Source organism: Bos javanicus, chromosome 19, assembly GCF_032452875.1.
Source record: "Bos javanicus breed banteng chromosome 19, ARS-OSU_banteng_1.0, whole genome shotgun sequence".
NCBI lineage: Eukaryota > Metazoa > Chordata > Mammalia > Artiodactyla > Bovidae > Bos > Bos javanicus.
This window is the reverse complement of record NC_083886.1, coordinates 18,473,440-18,490,160: the sequence shown is the minus strand read 5'-3', so window position 1 is coordinate 18,490,160 and position 16,721 is coordinate 18,473,440. Positions and strand designations below refer to the sequence as shown.

Sequence of the window (16,721 nt, the reverse complement as noted above, 5' to 3'; positions counted from 1 at the left end):
TCGGGTGTTAAGTACAGTAAGTTCATGAGGCCTGTGCCATCAATGTTCTCCCAGAGATTCAAAAATACAGCTCTCTTAGAGATTTGGCTCAGATGTGAAGAATCTGCTTGCAATGGGGGAGACCGGGGTTTGATCCCTGGGTCAGGAGGATCCCCTGGAGGAGGGCATGGCGACCCACTCCAGTATTTTTGCCTGGGAAATCCCATGGAGAGAGGAGCCTGGGGGGCTACAGTCCATGGGGTTTCAAAGAGTCAGACACGACTGAGCAACTAACACTTTCTTCACTTAGAGATTTAAAAACAGTTTTTTTTCTCTTTTTTTTTTCACTTAAAAATTATTTATTTACTGTATTTATTTATTTGCTGGACCAGGTCTTTGCTGCTGCTGCTGCTGCTAAGTCGCTTCAGTCGTGTCTGACTCTGTGCGACCCCATAGACAGCAGCCCACCAGGCTTCCCTGTCCCTGGGATTCTCCAGGCAAGAACACTGGAGTGGGTTGCCATTTCCTTCTCCAATGTGTGAAAGTGAAAAGTGAAAGTGAAGTCGCTCAGTCATGCCCGACTCTTCTCGACCCCATGGACTGCAGCCTACCAGGCTCCTCCGTCCATGGGATTTTCCAGGCAAGAGTACTGGAGTGGGGTGCCATCACCTTCTCCAACTAGGTCTTTAGATGTGGATTTTAAAGATGTGGATCTTTAGTTTCGGCATGTAAGATCTTAGTTGCAGGCATGTGGGATCTAGTTTCCTGACCATGAAATTGGTCCTGGGTCCCCTGCATTGTAAGTGTGGGGTTTGAGCCACTAGCCCACCACAGAAGTCCCTAAAACCAGTTTCCAATACAGAAAATTGCTCTATAAAGTGGCTAAGTACTGGATGAAAAATGATTTGAAACATATATTAAAAACAAGCTGAGCTCTTAAGTTATGTGTGGATCTCTTTGCTCCTCCCTGTTCTCTGGGCTCTGCCTTCCTCATGCTTTAGAGCTGGGCTCCCTGTTGCTCATTCACCTCACTCTTCACTCCAGGCCTCCCAGGGCAAATTGTCTTGGGTGACCTGGTTTAGGATTCCCTCAGTGTCCTAGGCTCTCCACCTTTTATTCTAAGCAAACCAGGAAATGAAGAGAAAAAAAAGCATCCATCCCAATGTCTCTCTGCAGTCCTGCTTTGAGACCTCCTCCCCACTGAGAATCTACGAAGGTCTCCCTTCTGAGACATGTAGCACATGTCACATCTATACGAGTCCATATTCCATGGACGTGCTGAATTGACGAAGCCATCCTGGCTGGCTGGCTGGCTGGCTGGGAGGGTCCCTCCCCTGGTGCTGAATCAGAGAGCAGACATTGACCCATGAAGAGGCTTCCCTCCGATCAAACTCTGAAACGGAGACTGATGCCTGCCTCTGTTCCTTCTTGCAGGCCACCTGGCATTGTATTAACAGAGTGATGAAACACACCAAACCCTAGCATCCACTGGCCTCCCAGCTCACCATCACAAAGATTTTTCCCCAGAATCTTTTAGGGAAAAAAAAACCCAACCAGTTCACTTAAAAAGAAAACAAGCTGGTTTTCCCTCACGCCCAATTTCAGAATCGACAGGCAGTCCAGCAAAATCCACATACAGAGGTCAACGGATACCTTTCTTCAATTTCAGAGTGAGGGTTTTAACTGAACCCAACCCTACTCCTTCCAGCCTCCTGGGTGGATTCTGAGCCTTCCAGAAGTAAGAATCCTATTTCTCCACCTCACGTGGCTGGTGGCTTAGAGAGGCCAAGGACCCCTGATCCCAGAGACCCCAGGGGACTTACCCTCTGCTCCTGTGTGGCCACGAAAGTCTGGAACCCTGGTGCCACACCAAAGCCCAGCTCTTGGATGAAAGGCGGCTCAGACTGACTGTGGATCTGAACCTTCACGCCTGCTTCAAATGTCGTTTCCTCTGAAAGAACAAAGATGGACAGAGCCATGGGTCAGTGACAACGGAAGTTTGGGGATTCCTGGGGCTGAAGGACTCAAAGGGATGCTGGGAAGGCTCCACAGCAGAACCACAGCCCCCAGAGATGTATACATCTGCATCCCTGGCAACAGCAGCTATGTTACCTTACATTGGAAAAAGGACGCTGCAGATGTAACCAAAGATTTGGAGATGGGGAAATTGTCCTTGGAGATCCAGATGGCCCAACAGGATCACAAGGGTCTTTAGAAGAGGGAGGCAGGAGGATCAGAGTCAGAGAAAAATGCTCTGCTTCTGGCTTTCAGGATGGAGGAGGGAGCCACAGGCTGAGGGATGTAGGCAGTTTCAAGAAGCTGGAAAAGGCAAGGGAATGGAATTTTCTCCTCGAGCCTCTAGTGGGAATGCAGCCCTGCAGATACCTTGAAATGCACTTTTGACTTCTGGCTTCCAGAACTGTAAAATAATAAATCTGGGTTGTTTGATGCCACTAATTTTGTGGCAGTCTGTTACAGTACTCATAAGGAAAGAATTCAGGTCATTTAGGCCAACAGCTCCTTGCTTCAGTCTCCAAAACTACAGAATGGGATTACAAAGTGAGTCAAGCACATATGCTTTTTCTTTTTCTTAACATTTTTTTTTTTTTGGATTGGGGGATAATTGCTTTACAATGTTGTGTTGGCTGCACCTATGCTTTTTATTTACTAACTTCTCTACTGGGCCATGAGCTGAGTCGAGGTGAGGGGATCAGGAGAATGAAAACACAATGTTGCTGCAGTCAGAATAAAGATATGGGGCTTGTTTGCAAGCCCCTTGGAGCTGCAGGAAATGGGCAACTAGAAGAAAAGCTCCTCCCCTTTTTTCTCTTTCTGGCAGTGATGGAAGGCACGGCAGGAAGGGATGGGGCAGCAGGGCCTGGCTCATCCTATGGGTTGGTGCTCAAAATTAATTGGTGGGGAATGCACCTATGGGATCCTTCACCCTTTCCTGGGCCTCCTTCTCTGTCGTATTCTTTGCAAACAGCCTGAAGAACGAACTTTCCAAACTGCAAACCTGAGTCACTTATAAGGAGCCCAATTGCCTTCACCCGCCTCCATGCCAGCCTCCTTCTGGGCAGCCCTCTGCTTCATGGCACCACGTGGTTCAACCCATCAGGGCCACTGGATTGGCTGTTACCGATCCCTGATCAACAATCGGATTGGTTATTACTGATCTCTGCTCGGCAGGGGTGCACACGCATCTCATTTGTCTTGGAATATCTTTCTACTCGGGCTTCCCCGGTGGCTCAGATAGTAAAGAATCTACCTACAATGTGGGAGAACTGGATTCGATCCCTGGGTCAGGAAGATCCCCTAGAGAAGGGAATGGCTACCCACTCCAATATTCTTGCCTGGAGAATTCCATGGACAGAGGAGCCTAGAGAGCTACTTGGTCCACCTGACTGAACATTGCCCTCCTCATCAATGAAGGTTCAACCCTCAGCCCCACCAGAGCAACTCCTTCTGCTTGCTTGTATTCTTCACATACACTTAGCAAAGCCTCTGCCACACCACATCATCATCCTTTATCTCACTGTCTTTTCCACTAGGGAAAAGACAGGCATCCAGGGAATGATTGTTGAATGGATGAGGGAGACATCTGTGATTCCAACCTCACTCACGCATTAAAGGGCAAGGCCAATCTAGAGTCCGCATCAAGGAGTGTTCCAAAAGCAGAGAATGGGGAGAGGATGGGTAAATGCAGAAATCAGTTAAGATGAGGGGCGGTAGTGGTGGAGGTCAGAGGTCAAGGAAGGGGGATTGTCAACACCAGGGCCATAGCATGGGGACAGTTTGGGGACATGCTCTAAAGCTGGCACAGAGGAGAAAGGTGAGGAGGACGGAAGGGCTGGAGCCAGGCGTGTGACTGGTCAGGGCTTGGGAAACTCTGGGGGCTGGTGACCAAGGCAGGGGAGAGGCCTGGAGCTGGTGAGAATTCCAAGGTCAGGGGCACAGGGCAGGTGGAATGGGAGGAAGGATGGGCAGGGCTCTCACGACCTAGATGAGGAGGACAGCAGCTGATACGGAGTTTAGACAAAAGAGGGCCTCGGCTGGGAATCCTTTCATATGCGTCCTCCTGGAGCAGGAGAGAGTCCCAGGGACATCTCCACTTTTCCTGCAGCCGGGTCAACTCTTCCGCCGTCTCTTTACCCAGATCGCTCCACCCAAACTCCCGCCCATGTCCCTCCGTGCTTGTGTCGAGCTGTTCGGTGGATGGTGGATGCCTCAAGAGAAGAGAGGGCTTCTTGCTCTGTCTGGTACCCACAGTCCAGCCCAGGGCTTAGCCCACAGCTCCATCAGGAAGGGGGAATGCCAGAGAAGGCGGACGGGGTGGGGAGAGGAGGGCTGAGCGGCCAGCTGTCAGGGGCTGTGTTTTCTAAGGCCCGCCCAACGAGCCTAAAGAACAGGCTGTGATGGGGGAGGAGAGTGAACACCGGTGATGCTGGGGGACAGGAATGCCCATGCCTGGATGAACAAAAAGCACATTCAGTGAGCTGCAGGGGGGTGGGACAGGCGAGATGCCAAAACGCATTTTCCAGAGCTAGTGAAGCTGTGTGCCTGCGATATAAAAGCGAGCTTCGGAAACCTTCGAGCCTGTCAGACAGGCTCGGAGGAGGAGCCGGTGGTTACAGGGAGAAATGAGGAATGAGGACTTGGTGTCAGAAGGGCTGTGAGTAATGGGCAAGGCAGACAGCCAGGCATGCCTGTGTTAGCGAGAGCCGTCCAAGGCTTCTCAGACTGAGTTAGGGTTTGGATGGGGCGTTTATTCCAGAAAGCAGCTGGGGCCGGGCAGAGTAAATTCCAAAGTGTTCTCGTATCGTTACAAACACGCAGCCACCGGATGAGCAGAAAACGATGAATCAGGTTTCTGCCTCCTTCAGGACAGTGCTGTCTAGAGGAAACTTCTGTGAAGACAGAATGTTTTATAATCTGTGTGATCCCACTTGGTACTGTTAGCTACAGGAAATGTGACTAGTGCAACTGAGGAACTGAATTGATAAATGAATAGATAAAAAAATAAATAACCCCCCCAACTTTTTTGAAGCATAGTTGACAAAATCATATGGTATTTAAAGGGCACAGTGGGATAATTTGATATATGTATACATTGTGAAAGGATCCTTCCCCCCTCAACGGGTTAATTAATATATCCATTGGAAGGAATGATGCTGAAGCTGAAGCTCCAATACTTTGGCCACCTGATGCAAAGAGCCGACTCATTGGAAAAGACCCTGATGCTGTGAAAGATTGAAGGCAGGAGGAGAAGGGGGTGACAGAGGATGAGATGGTTGGATGGCATCACTGACTCAATGGACATGAGTTCAAGCAAACTCCCAGGGATGGTGAAGGACAGAGAAGCCTGGTGTGCTGCAGTCCATGGGGTTGCAAAGAGTTGGACACGACAGAGCAACTGAACAACAGTCACGGCACATGTGTACCTTTTCCTGGCCTGCTTTATTCATCTATTTACTTTTTAGCCAATTGGATTTTAATTAATTAAAATTTAAAGGGTTCCACCTCTTATTAACATATACATCATTTCACATATTTACCTTTATCTGGCCTGCTTTATTTATCTGTTCATTATTTTATCCAACTGAATTTTAATTAATTAAAATTAAGTAGCCACATGTGACTGCTGACCACCTTACTGGCCAGTGTAGTTGTAGACTGTCAGCTGTGAGCAGACCCGAGGCATCTCAGAGCAGTGGGGGTGAAAAGGGCTTGAGCAGCCTGCTTCCCCATGCAGGTACCCTGCTGTGTCTCTTGTCCAGAAGCAGGAGATTTGGGCGGGGTGCTGAGCAGCAGAGCTGCGCATGTCTGTGGTCAGCCCACGCCCAGTCCCAGAGGCTCCCTGACCCTGTCCTCCCAGAGCACCACTCACTCTCACATCTCCAGATAAGACTTACTCTTCCTTCACAGAACTGCCCTCAGCTCCCCTCTATGGAGCAATTCTTCAGTTTGATAAGGCACAACAGTCCCCTCCAGTGCCTGCCCGGCACTCATCCCCTCGGCTCTTGCCTCTTCTGGACAAGGCTCACTCTCAGTGCAAATACAAAGACCCACTTTAAGAAATGATGCCATGAAGCCCAGATTGTTAGAACCAAAGGCTCAGCCCATGTTACCTCCAAACGGTACCAGAATAGAAGGCAAGTTGCAATCATGTGCAGTGCTCTGGGTGACCACTCCTGGGACTTTTCCTTTTATAAAAAAATTAATTAGAAAACCTTTCCTTTTAAAAAATATTTATTTATTTTTGGTTGCACTGGATCTTGATTGCGGTGGGGAGGTTTTCTTTAGTTGCAGCCAGCGGGGGCTGCTCTTCATTGCAGGGCACGGGCTTCTCATTGCAGTGGCTTCTCTTGTTGCGGAGCATGGACTCTGGGTGCATGGGCTTCAGTAATTGTGGCACACGGGCTTAGTTGCTCCAAGCACATGGAATCGTCCTGGACCAGGGATTGAACCCTTGTCCCCTGCATTGGCAGGCGGGTTCTTAACCACTGGACCACCAGGGAAGTTTCATCCCTAGAAATTCTGGTACTATGTCTCTGGGGTGAAGCTCGGGAATCTGCATGTCCAGGGATTCTGATACAAATTATATGCGGCCAAACACATGTGGGCAAGCAGTGATCTAGTGCAGAGAAGGGAAGTGATTTGGCCAAGGTCACACAGCAAGTTAAGAACAGAGCAGGGGTCAACACCCAGGCATCTTGACTCCCAATTTGGCACTCTCCTTTCCCCCAACTAGGAGTATGGTTTATTTTGTGTGAGCGGATGACCTGGTTCATAGCTCTGGGGGCTGGAGAAAGATAATATCCTTTTCATTGTCATATCCCTGAAAGTGCCTGGAACAGAGCAGAGCTCAGTAATTGTTTGTGGAATGAAGTGAATTAGTGAGGGAGTGTCCTCTGCTACTTGACTGTTCCTGCCCTTGGACCTGCTGGGAGTCTGCCCAGGGTTTACGTGGACCCTGGGAAACACCAGCACCACCTACCGCCCAGAGATAGGATCCCTCCCGTGTTGCAGGAGGCAGAAGGCCTCATCTGCTGAGATGCCGCTGGGCTGCACACAAAACAACAGCAACAGCAGTGATAATAACAGTAGCCATAACTGGGACCATCTGTACAATTCTGGGAACCAAAAGAAAATGTGGGGCCCACTGTCAAAAACTTACTGAGAAACTCAAGATAGCAGTTGTTGTTGTTCTTTAGTCACTAAGTCATGTCCGATTCTTTTGCGACCCCATGGACTGCAGCCCTTCAGGCTCCCCTGTCCCTGGGATTTCCTGGGCAAGAATACTGGAGTGGGTTGCCATTTTCTTCTCCAGGAGAACTTTCTGACCCAGGGATCGAAACCGTATTTCCTGCATCAGCAGGTGGATTCTTTACCACTGAGCTGCCATAGCAAAGCACCAAACCAAGAGTCTGGGATTTCCCTGGTGATCTGATGGTTAAGACCCTGTGCTTCCAATGCAGGAGGCATGGGTTTGATCCCTGCTTAGGGAACTAAGATCCTATATGCCGTGCAGAGCAGCCAAAACACAAAAAGCTCAAGAGTGTGACCCTCCTGAGCCTGTGTGACTGCAGTGCTCACACACCCACGAAGCCAACCCTGATGATAACCCTGCTTGGTGCTGGACAGAAATGTTCACATCTTCCTATTCCTTTTGCCACCAAATGATTCAACACTGAGTGGCTTCAAAGAGGGCAGGCTTCCGGTGCAGTGGAGGATTTGTTTACACATCACGAACACCAGGATTCAAAGCCCCAGAGAGAGACAGAGAGCAGAGAACGGGAAGTTACTACACGCACACAGTGTCAGAAGCCCTTGCTAATTGGGACCAAGCTGAGATCCTGATGGCCTAACATGAAAGGTGATGTTGAATCAGGAGGAAGGTAGTAAAGAGGCTTCAACCTGCAGAAACCAGAGTCTCCCAGCATTTTTTTTAGCAGCCGGGTCATGGTTGGCAGCAGGCAAAGGCGAGCATTTCCTGTGCCTGCAGAAAGGGCTGGGAAGCTCTGCGGGAAGAGATGGGGAGCGAGGGGCAGAGTGCATAATGGAGCAGAGAAAGCACATCGCAAGGAAAGCAGCTTATATCTTTAATCTTTGCAAATTACAGGAAGCGAACCGAGGCAATAAACACTGGAGAGAGGGAGGCAAAGAAGCGTCTGAAAATCTGGAGGAATTTTCTAGGCTAAGGCAAGGATGTACTGGCATAAAGCAATCTTGGGTTGGAGGAAACTGTAACAGTGGCTAGGATGGCTAGCTTGGGAGTGAAGGGTGGGAGGGAGGTCAGCCATATGGTGAGATGCATCTCAGCGCAGGATGGCTCTGCGTGTCCCCTCACCATCCTCTCCACTATGCTCTCTGCTCCGGGAGCTGCCCTTGGGTAGAGTGTACTGCTGGCCTCCCTTGCCTTCTAGCTTCTGGTTGGCTTTAGCGAGTGTTGGGCCCAGGTGATAAACAAGGGGAGACAGGAGAGTCAGGCTGGGTTATTTAGTCTCTCCACTCTGTCCTCTGGTCCCTGTGGGTCAGCTGCATACCACCTTGAAGGGCACAGCCCCGGGCTGGGGGACTAGCTCTCCATTCTGATATTGGCTCTTTCCTTGTTTCCCAGGCTTGGAAATGGCTCTCTCTGCTACCAGGCTCAGCACACAGCCCCATTGGCGTGTGCATGCATGCTAAGTCACTCCAGTCGTGTCCAATTCTTTCTGACCCTATGGACTATAGCCTGCCAGGCTCCTCTGTCCATGGGATTCTCCAGGCAAGAATACTGGAGTGGGTTGCCATGCCCTCCTCCAGGGGATCTTCCCGACCCAGGGATCAAACCTGTGTCTCTTGCGTCTCCTGCATTGGCAGGCAGGTACCACTAGCGCTGCCTGGAAGCCCCAGTGGTACTGCCTTCTTCAAGCCTTGCCTGCACCTTTGTGGACTAGCCCTTCACTAATCGTTCCTTGTATTACCCGGTCTGTGGGTGCTGCTGGTTTCCTGGTTGGATACTGACGGGGAGCATCCCCAGAGGGTATCTACCACCTCACCTCTGAGAGGCAGCAGGAGGCCCCTCTGCCCCAGTGTCCACTGAAGGGCAGCTGTTGGTTGGAGCGCAGTTGGGAATGAAAACCTCACTACCTGCAGGGGTAGCCTTTGGTTTCCAAAGTGTATCTTTGCACTGAGTTGAAAATTGCCTGCTTATAGATTTTATCCCCTTTTTCTAGCTCCACCCCTTCTGCCAGGATCTGAAGATATAACCACTGAAGCACTTTTTTTTTTTTAAGTATTTTTAACTTATTTTCTAGGAGAATTTATTTAATCAATTTATTTATTTATTTGGCATATGGGTTCTTAGACCCCCGACCGGGGATCAAACACATGCCCCTGGCATTGGAAACATGGAGTCTTAACCACTGGACCGCCAGGGAAGTCCCACGGAGCACTCTTGTTTTCATGCTGACCCCAACAGAGCTGACTGCAGTGAATCTTTGTATCTGAAGTGCTCACTAGCTGAGGTGCGCTTAGGGATGTGCTTGGCTTGGCCAGGCATATGTGGGGAGGGTCCTCGGACCCTCTCTCCAACCCCCCAGGAGAACCACCTGTCCTGCATGGCTTGTGGAGTTCCGGAGGTCCCATTTCTTACACTGGGTAGGGTTAGCGTGGGCACAGCTTGTGCCCAGAGACAGAGCATCCCTTTCTCAAAGAAGTAAACCGGGCTTTCTGAGCCAGTGGACACGCAAGCTTCTGGTATTTGGAGGGTCAAAACCTGAGAACACCCAGGACAGTTGGTTAGATGCTTGCGGCTTGAGGGTCAGGCAGGGTGAGGGTTAATGTTAGGTCTTGGTTATGCAACAGAGAAGTGCAATTCTATTAAACAGAACGGTTACCAAACGTACATTAGAGAAGGCACCGAATGTGGAGTTGGGTCTAGGCTCCTTACAAAAAGATTTATTTCAAGGATTATTTAAATAATGAGTTTCCCTAGTTCATTCAGGCTCAGAGATTATAAATGACTGAGAGGGCTGATAAGTCTGGGAGGGTAACCAGCGTGTAGGAGAAAGTGCCAAGTCTCTGAAACTATAGGGGAAGTTGGTGAATGATTAGGATTCTGTTGATAAAGATTCTGTTGATGCACCCTGCCAGCAGAAGTTAGGTCCCACCAGATTGCTGAACAGATCCTGTATATAGATTGCAAATCTTGTTCAAAGCATTATCAAATTCATAGCAACTTTTTGTTATTGAATTTTTTCAATAAATGAATGTTAAAAACATGATAGCATTCACGTGTGGGTGATGTCTGAGAAATATCCGGGGTGTTAAAAAGGCATCCTCGTATTTCCAAAGGATGGGAACAGTGGTCAGATCAGAGCTTCTCCTACTTGAATGTGAGTCACCGGGGATCCTGTTACCAGGCAGACTTGGGATGGGGTCTGAGCTCTGCATTACTAGGGAGCTCTCTAGGGATGCCAGTGCTGTTGGCTGGAGGACCACACTGTGGGTAGCAGGACCCGCAGGGGAAGATCTAGGCTGCAGCAGAGCACACCAGGCCTGTGGAGGGCTGGTCTCTGCCTACCTCTCCAGCCCCCGACCTCACCCCTGCACCCAGCCACCTCGGGACACCAGGGGCTGGGCCTGGCCTTTGCACTCAATTCCCCTCCCTCTGCATGGCATTTCCCCTCCCTATGACTTATCCCCTCCTCTGACCCTCACATACTGCCCAGCCACCTGGCAAACAGGCCTGAGCATGGGACCAGAGGTCATCTCCTTTCTGAAGCCTCCTTGAGAAACACTTTTCTTCTCTTCCAGAACAATGTATCGCCTCCTTTGTACCCCGGCTTTCCTCTATCTGTCTTAACACTTCGAGGCATTTAATTGCTTACATGTGTCCCAAGCAGAGTGCAATTGCCTGCCATTCCTTGAGGCATTTAACGTGAGAACCCTTGGATCAATGAGTTTCCATTTCCTACATAAAAGGAGCCCTTGGGATAGCCCTAGACCGTGAATGCTTTGAAAACCTGGACTGGGCCTTACATCTGTATCCCTGAGTGTCGGGCACACAGTAGGCTCTGTGAGACGTGAGCTCTGAACTGGGGCTGTTTCATCCACCTCCTAGATGGTCCCCTCCGACCATTGCCTGGCTGCCTGGGAGATTTAACTAGAGCACCTGCATAGCACTTGGCATCTGCATGAAGCAGGTCTTCACAGATTGATCTGCTTACTTGATGCCTGCCTTCAGGAGTGCTTCTGACTCATGGCAGCATTTCTCCAGATTCTTTGGCACCTGTGGAGACCACCTCTCCAGGACAAAGGTCCACTCTTGAGAGCAAGCTCAGAATCACAGCTGGCTGCATGCAGCATAGTCGGGTGCTCTAGACTCTCAGAATTCAGCCAGAGCCCACACCTCTCCTTGTGGAGAGGTCCTTGGTACCAGGCACTAGCACAAAAGTCTCTCCTGGAGGCAGAGATGTTAGGGAAACCATAGCAACCATCTCCCTCCACTCTTGCTCTGTCCCATTTGTGATGGGGGCTGGGAACCATACTACCTCTGAGAGTTGCTCAGGCCCTCCAGCTATATGGAAAATTTATGATTATTTTTTAATTTAATTTTAATTTTGATCAAAGCAATACATGTACATAATTTTAAGAGCCAAATGGTACCTCAAGGCTTTTAATGAAAAATAGTATTTTCCTGCTCCACCTCTCCCCATCCCCTAAGACACACTCCTCAGAGGCAATTACTCTCAAGAGTTGGAGCTGTTTCTCCCAGAACTGACTTTCATAGTTTCATGGACATCAACTGCTTGACAGTTATTTCTTGATTTTTATAACTTTTAAGTATTATCTACTGAATTTCCACCATGGGAGCTGAAGCTGTAAGCTCCTTATATGAAATATCCTATATACTCCCTTGCCTTTCACCTAGACATCAGTATCCAGCTTTCACTTAATTATGACTATGCAAATATTACCCACACCCCAGCCTTAGAGTATATAACATTTTTGATCTCTTCCTTGTGAAACTGTTTTTCCTATTTTTTTTCTTTTTGTTTTGTTTGGCTTGTACCTATGGCAGAAATAGCAAAAAAAAAAAAAAAAAAAGATCAAAGTTATAGAAAGAGCAGAAAAGTGGTTGCCAAGGGCTGGGGGTGGGTGGAATGGAGAAGGTAGTAAAGGTGTACAAATGTACAAACTTTCAGTTATAAGATGTCTAAGGTCAGAAGATTTTATGTAAAACATGGTGACTACGATTGATAATACTGTAACATATCTTTCTGATCCAGAGACAAAACCCAGGTCTCCTACATTACAGGTGGATTCTTTACCATCTGAGCCAACAGGGAACCCAAAGTGTTAACTGTCCAGGAGTGTCAGACTCTCTGCGACCCCATGGACCCATCAGGCTCCTCCGTCCACGGAATTCTCCAGGGAAGAATACTGGAGTGGGTTGCCATTCCCTTCTCCAGGGGATCTTCTCGACCCAGGGATTGAACCTGGGTCTTCAGCATTGCAGGCAGATTTGTCACCATATGAGCCATCAGGGAAGCCCTTCAGTTCAGTCGCTCAGTCGTGTCCAACTCTTTGCGACCCCATGAATCGCAGCATACCAAGCCTCCCTGTCCATCACCAACTCCCGGAGTTCACTCAAACTCACATCCATCGAGTCAGTGATGCCATCCAGCCATCTCATCCTCTGTCATCCCCTTTTCCTCCTGTCCCCAATCCCTCCCAGCATCAGAGTCTTTTCCAATGAGGTGGCCAAAGTACTGGAATTTCAGCTTTTAGCATCATTCCTTCCAAAGAACACCCAGGGCTGATCTCCTTTAGAATGGACTGGTTGGATCTCCTTGCAGTCCAAGGGACTCTCAAGAGTCTTTTCCAACACCACAGTTCAAAAGCATTAATTCTTCAGTGCTCAGCTTTCTTCACAGTCCAACTCTCACATCCGTACATGACCACTGGAAAAACCATAGCCTTGACTAGACAGACCTTTGTTGGCAAAGTACTGTCTCTGCTTTTCAATATGCTATCTAGGTTGGTCATAACTTTCCTTCCAAGGAGTAAGCGTCTTTTAATTTCATGGCTGCAATCACCATGTGCAGTGAAGCCCTTAAGGGAGCAGAAATTAAATGTTCTACTCTTGATATATCAAATATATTTGAAACCAAATTCTATCCTTACTTAATTTATAGGTTGCTGGATATAGAGTTCTCTCTTAGACAAGAAAGATTCCTGCTCCCTGGGCCCTGCCCCAAATTTGAAGGCATTCGGCGTCTTCTGGCTTCTACTGCATGCATTGAGAAATTGATTCTAATTTTAGATTCTAGGTATTTGACTGGGTTTTTCCTCTCCAGAACCTTTTGAAATGTTCTCTTTGTGAGCCTGAATTTTGCAAGGATGCATCTTGGTCTGGTTCTCTTGCCACTTATTGCAGATAGGACTTAGTGAATTCTTTCATTATGGAAAATCATGTGGGTCAGTTGGGAATTTTTCTTATTTTATTTCTTTGGCAACATCTTCTTCTCCACTCTCACTTTTGTAATTCTAGAAATCTTAGTTGTAGGATGTTGAGCTTTCTCGGTTTGCTTTCTCATTTTTGCAATTTTTTTCTCTCCCATTTTCCATCTGTTCATCTTTTTTGTTTTACTTTTCAGGCAATTTCCTCAATTCCAATCCTTCTGTGGGTTTAAAAAATGTTTGCAATCATATTTTTAATTTTCAGTAGGTTTAAAAAAATTTTTTTCTTTGGATGTTACTTTTTAATAGCATCCAATTTTAATAGCTGGTGTTTACAAATGCAGTATCATCTCTTACCTCTTGAGAATTTTAATTAAAATGTTTTGAAGTTTCCTTCTGCTTTCTGCGTTTATTTTTTATTTATCAGACATGTACATAGTGCCTGATATTATTCAGGCACTTTGCTAAGTGTTTCACAAAAATATGAACCCATATCTACCTTCCTAACAACCTTAAAGAATAGATAATAATATTATTCTCATTTTAGAGATAATGGAACTGAGGCTCAGAGAGGCTAAGTAACTTGTCTGAGGTCACGCAGCTGGTAAGCTGAATAGCTGAGATTTGAACCAAGGCTCTAGAACTCATGCCATTAACCATTATCTCTATTTCCTCAAAGTTTCTTTTCTGTTTATTTGGTTTTGATTCCTTTCCTGTTAGTGTGTGTGCAGGCTCAGTCGCTCAGTTGTGTCCAATTCTGCAACCCCGTAGACTGTAGTCCGCCAGGCTCCTCTGTCCGTGGGATTTCCCAGGCAAGACTATTGGAGTGGGTTGCCATTTCCTTCTCTAAGGGATCTTCCTAATCCAGGGATCAAACTCAAATCTCTTGCATTGGCAAGCAGATTCTTTTCAATTGTGCCACCTGGGAAGCCCCTTTCTGTTAAGTGGCTTCTCTCAAGGGCTTGACTTTTTGACTCTCCATTCATCATTAAGAGTTAGTGTCTGGACAGTCTTCTTTGTATGTGGGAGGATTACCAGGGGATTTCACCCTAGGATGATCTAACTGTATGGGGACTTCTGCCTGTCATTTTCTGTGGGTATTTTCTCTTGAGCTGGTCAGTGTCTCCAGGCTTCTGGTTAGGGGTGGGAGGGGTAGATTAGTCTGACTGAGGACCTCACTACTCAGGAGGCAGAAGCTCATTGTATCTCCCTGATTTCTACACAGCACCTCACCCCTGCCCTCAGTTTTGTTTTTCCCCTTTCTTAAAATTAGTTCATTTTTTTCTTTTTAAAAAAAAATTAATTGGAGGCTCATTACTTTACACTATTGTAGTGGTTTCTGCCATACATTGACATGAATCAGCCATGGGTGTACATGTGTCCCCGATCCTGAACCCCGCTCCCACCTCCTTCCCCATCCCATCCCTCAGGGTCGTCCCAGTGCACCAGCCCTGAGCACCCGGTCTCATGCATTGAACCTGGACTGGCGATCTATTTCACATATGGTAATATACATGTTTCAATGCTATTCTCTCAAATCATCCCACCCTTGCCTTCTCCCACAGAGTCCAAAAGTCTGGTTTCCCCCAGTCCAGAGCCCATCTATTTCTTTTTTAAAATGAATTTACTTGTTCATTTATTTATTTGGCTGCAGTGGGTCTTAGTTGTGGCCTGGGGCTCTTTGCTGCCACGTGCAGTATCTTTTATTGTGCTGCACGGACTCTCTAGTTGAGACACAAGGACCTAGTTGCTCCCTGGCATGCGGGAGGGGGTTCCCTGACCAGGGATCGAACCCGTGTCTCATGCATTGCAAGGCAGACTCTGAACTGCTAGACCACCAGGGAAGTCCTGAGCCTATCTATTTTTCAATCTGATTTTTTGCTCGGGTGTAAAGAGATATTTGGTTGCATAACTTCTTTCACAGACTTCTAACTAATCCTCCTAGTTTTAGCTGCACCTCTCATCCTCATTGTCTGCAACATCTGATGCCTCCAATCCTCATCCTTTCTCAAGGAAGGGGGTTGTCTATGGACAGAACTGTTTGGCTTTAATCAGTTTCCCTGTGCAGACCCCGATCCTTCAGCCTTGTCTGCTCTGACCAGTCAATTAACATCTGCTCTCCACTTTCCATAAACTTGCTGACAACTACTGTTCTCTTCTTTCCCATCTTCTTTGGCCTTGTGGGTTTATACTTGAAAAAAAAAATTCTCAATTGCCATTTAGGAGAGATTTGGGAGGGAGCCTCCATACAAAGTTATGTTCATTCCACTGTGTCCAGTCAGAAGTTTAGACCATAATCTTCCCTGAGGCTCAGTGGGCACATCATGGGCTCCTTTTACCATTCCAGGAGAAGAGGGATAGAAGTAGAACTGATCCCAGGATGTACACAAGCCATAGGACCAATGGGTGCTTTTCATTCCCAATAGCATCAACTGCCCATTCAACCTTTTTTTTTTTTTTAATTTTAAGAAAGATTTACTTTTATTTTTATTTCGCCATGCCTCGTGGCACATGGGATCTTAGTTCCTCAACCAGGGATTGAAAGCACCATCTTAACCCCAGACCAGAGAAGTCCCACTTACTCAGTGGTTTTCAAATTGGGTTCCTTGGAGCCCTAGGGTTCCTCAGAGAGTCTCAAGGTTGGCCACAGTGGAGCATGGAGAAATTAAACTATCTCCAGTTGAACCAGAGCAGCTCTTCCTTTATCTGCTTTATATACTGAGGCTGTGCTAAACCTTTTGTTCAATACAAGGATTCTGCTATGGGAAAAAAAAGAGGAAAAAAATAGAAAGGGAGAACAGCAACAGACCTATCATTATATGCCATTCTGTCTCCAAAGATGTCACTGGAATATTTTTTTCTGAGATATTTTTATGGCTGTGCCTTTACAATCACTTTTTTGAGTTTTAAAGGAATGCAGTGGAAGGAGACTTGCTTGTGGGTCCATAAGTGGGTTTTCAGCTGGGTTCAACTACTTAGCAAGGTGTGTGTTCTTGGGGAGCTTCCTCAACCTCTCTGGGCTTCAGCTTCTTTATTTTGCAATGGGGATTATACCTTGTTTGGAGGGTCACTTTGGGGATTCATGGGACAGAATGTTCATGGCATTGGTGGCTCAATGGTGAAAAAAACAACAACAAAAACTGATGGCAATGAAAGAGACTCAAGTTTGATCCCTGAGTCGGGATCAAAGATCCCCTGGAGAAGGAAATGGCAACCTAGTCTGGTATTCTTGCCTGGAGAATCCCATGGATGGAGGAGCCTGGTGGGCTACAGTCCATGGGGTTGCAAGAGTT

At 47.5% G+C, this 16,721-nt stretch overlaps 1 protein-coding gene across 2 annotated transcripts in view; it reads right to left on the bottom strand.

The window, feature by feature from the left end:
* The window catches only part of ASIC2 (acid sensing ion channel subunit 2), a 1,207,137-nt gene that overhangs the window by 76,217 nt on the left and 1,114,199 nt on the right, over positions 1 to 16,721 (bottom strand). For both annotated transcript variants that reach the window (XM_061390402.1, XM_061390401.1), the window contains exon 3: positions 1,803 to 1,930. In XM_061390402.1, coding sequence (XP_061246386.1) covers positions 1,803 to 1,930 — 128 coding nt within the window. The remainder of the gene's footprint in view (positions 1 to 1,802; positions 1,931 to 16,721) is intronic.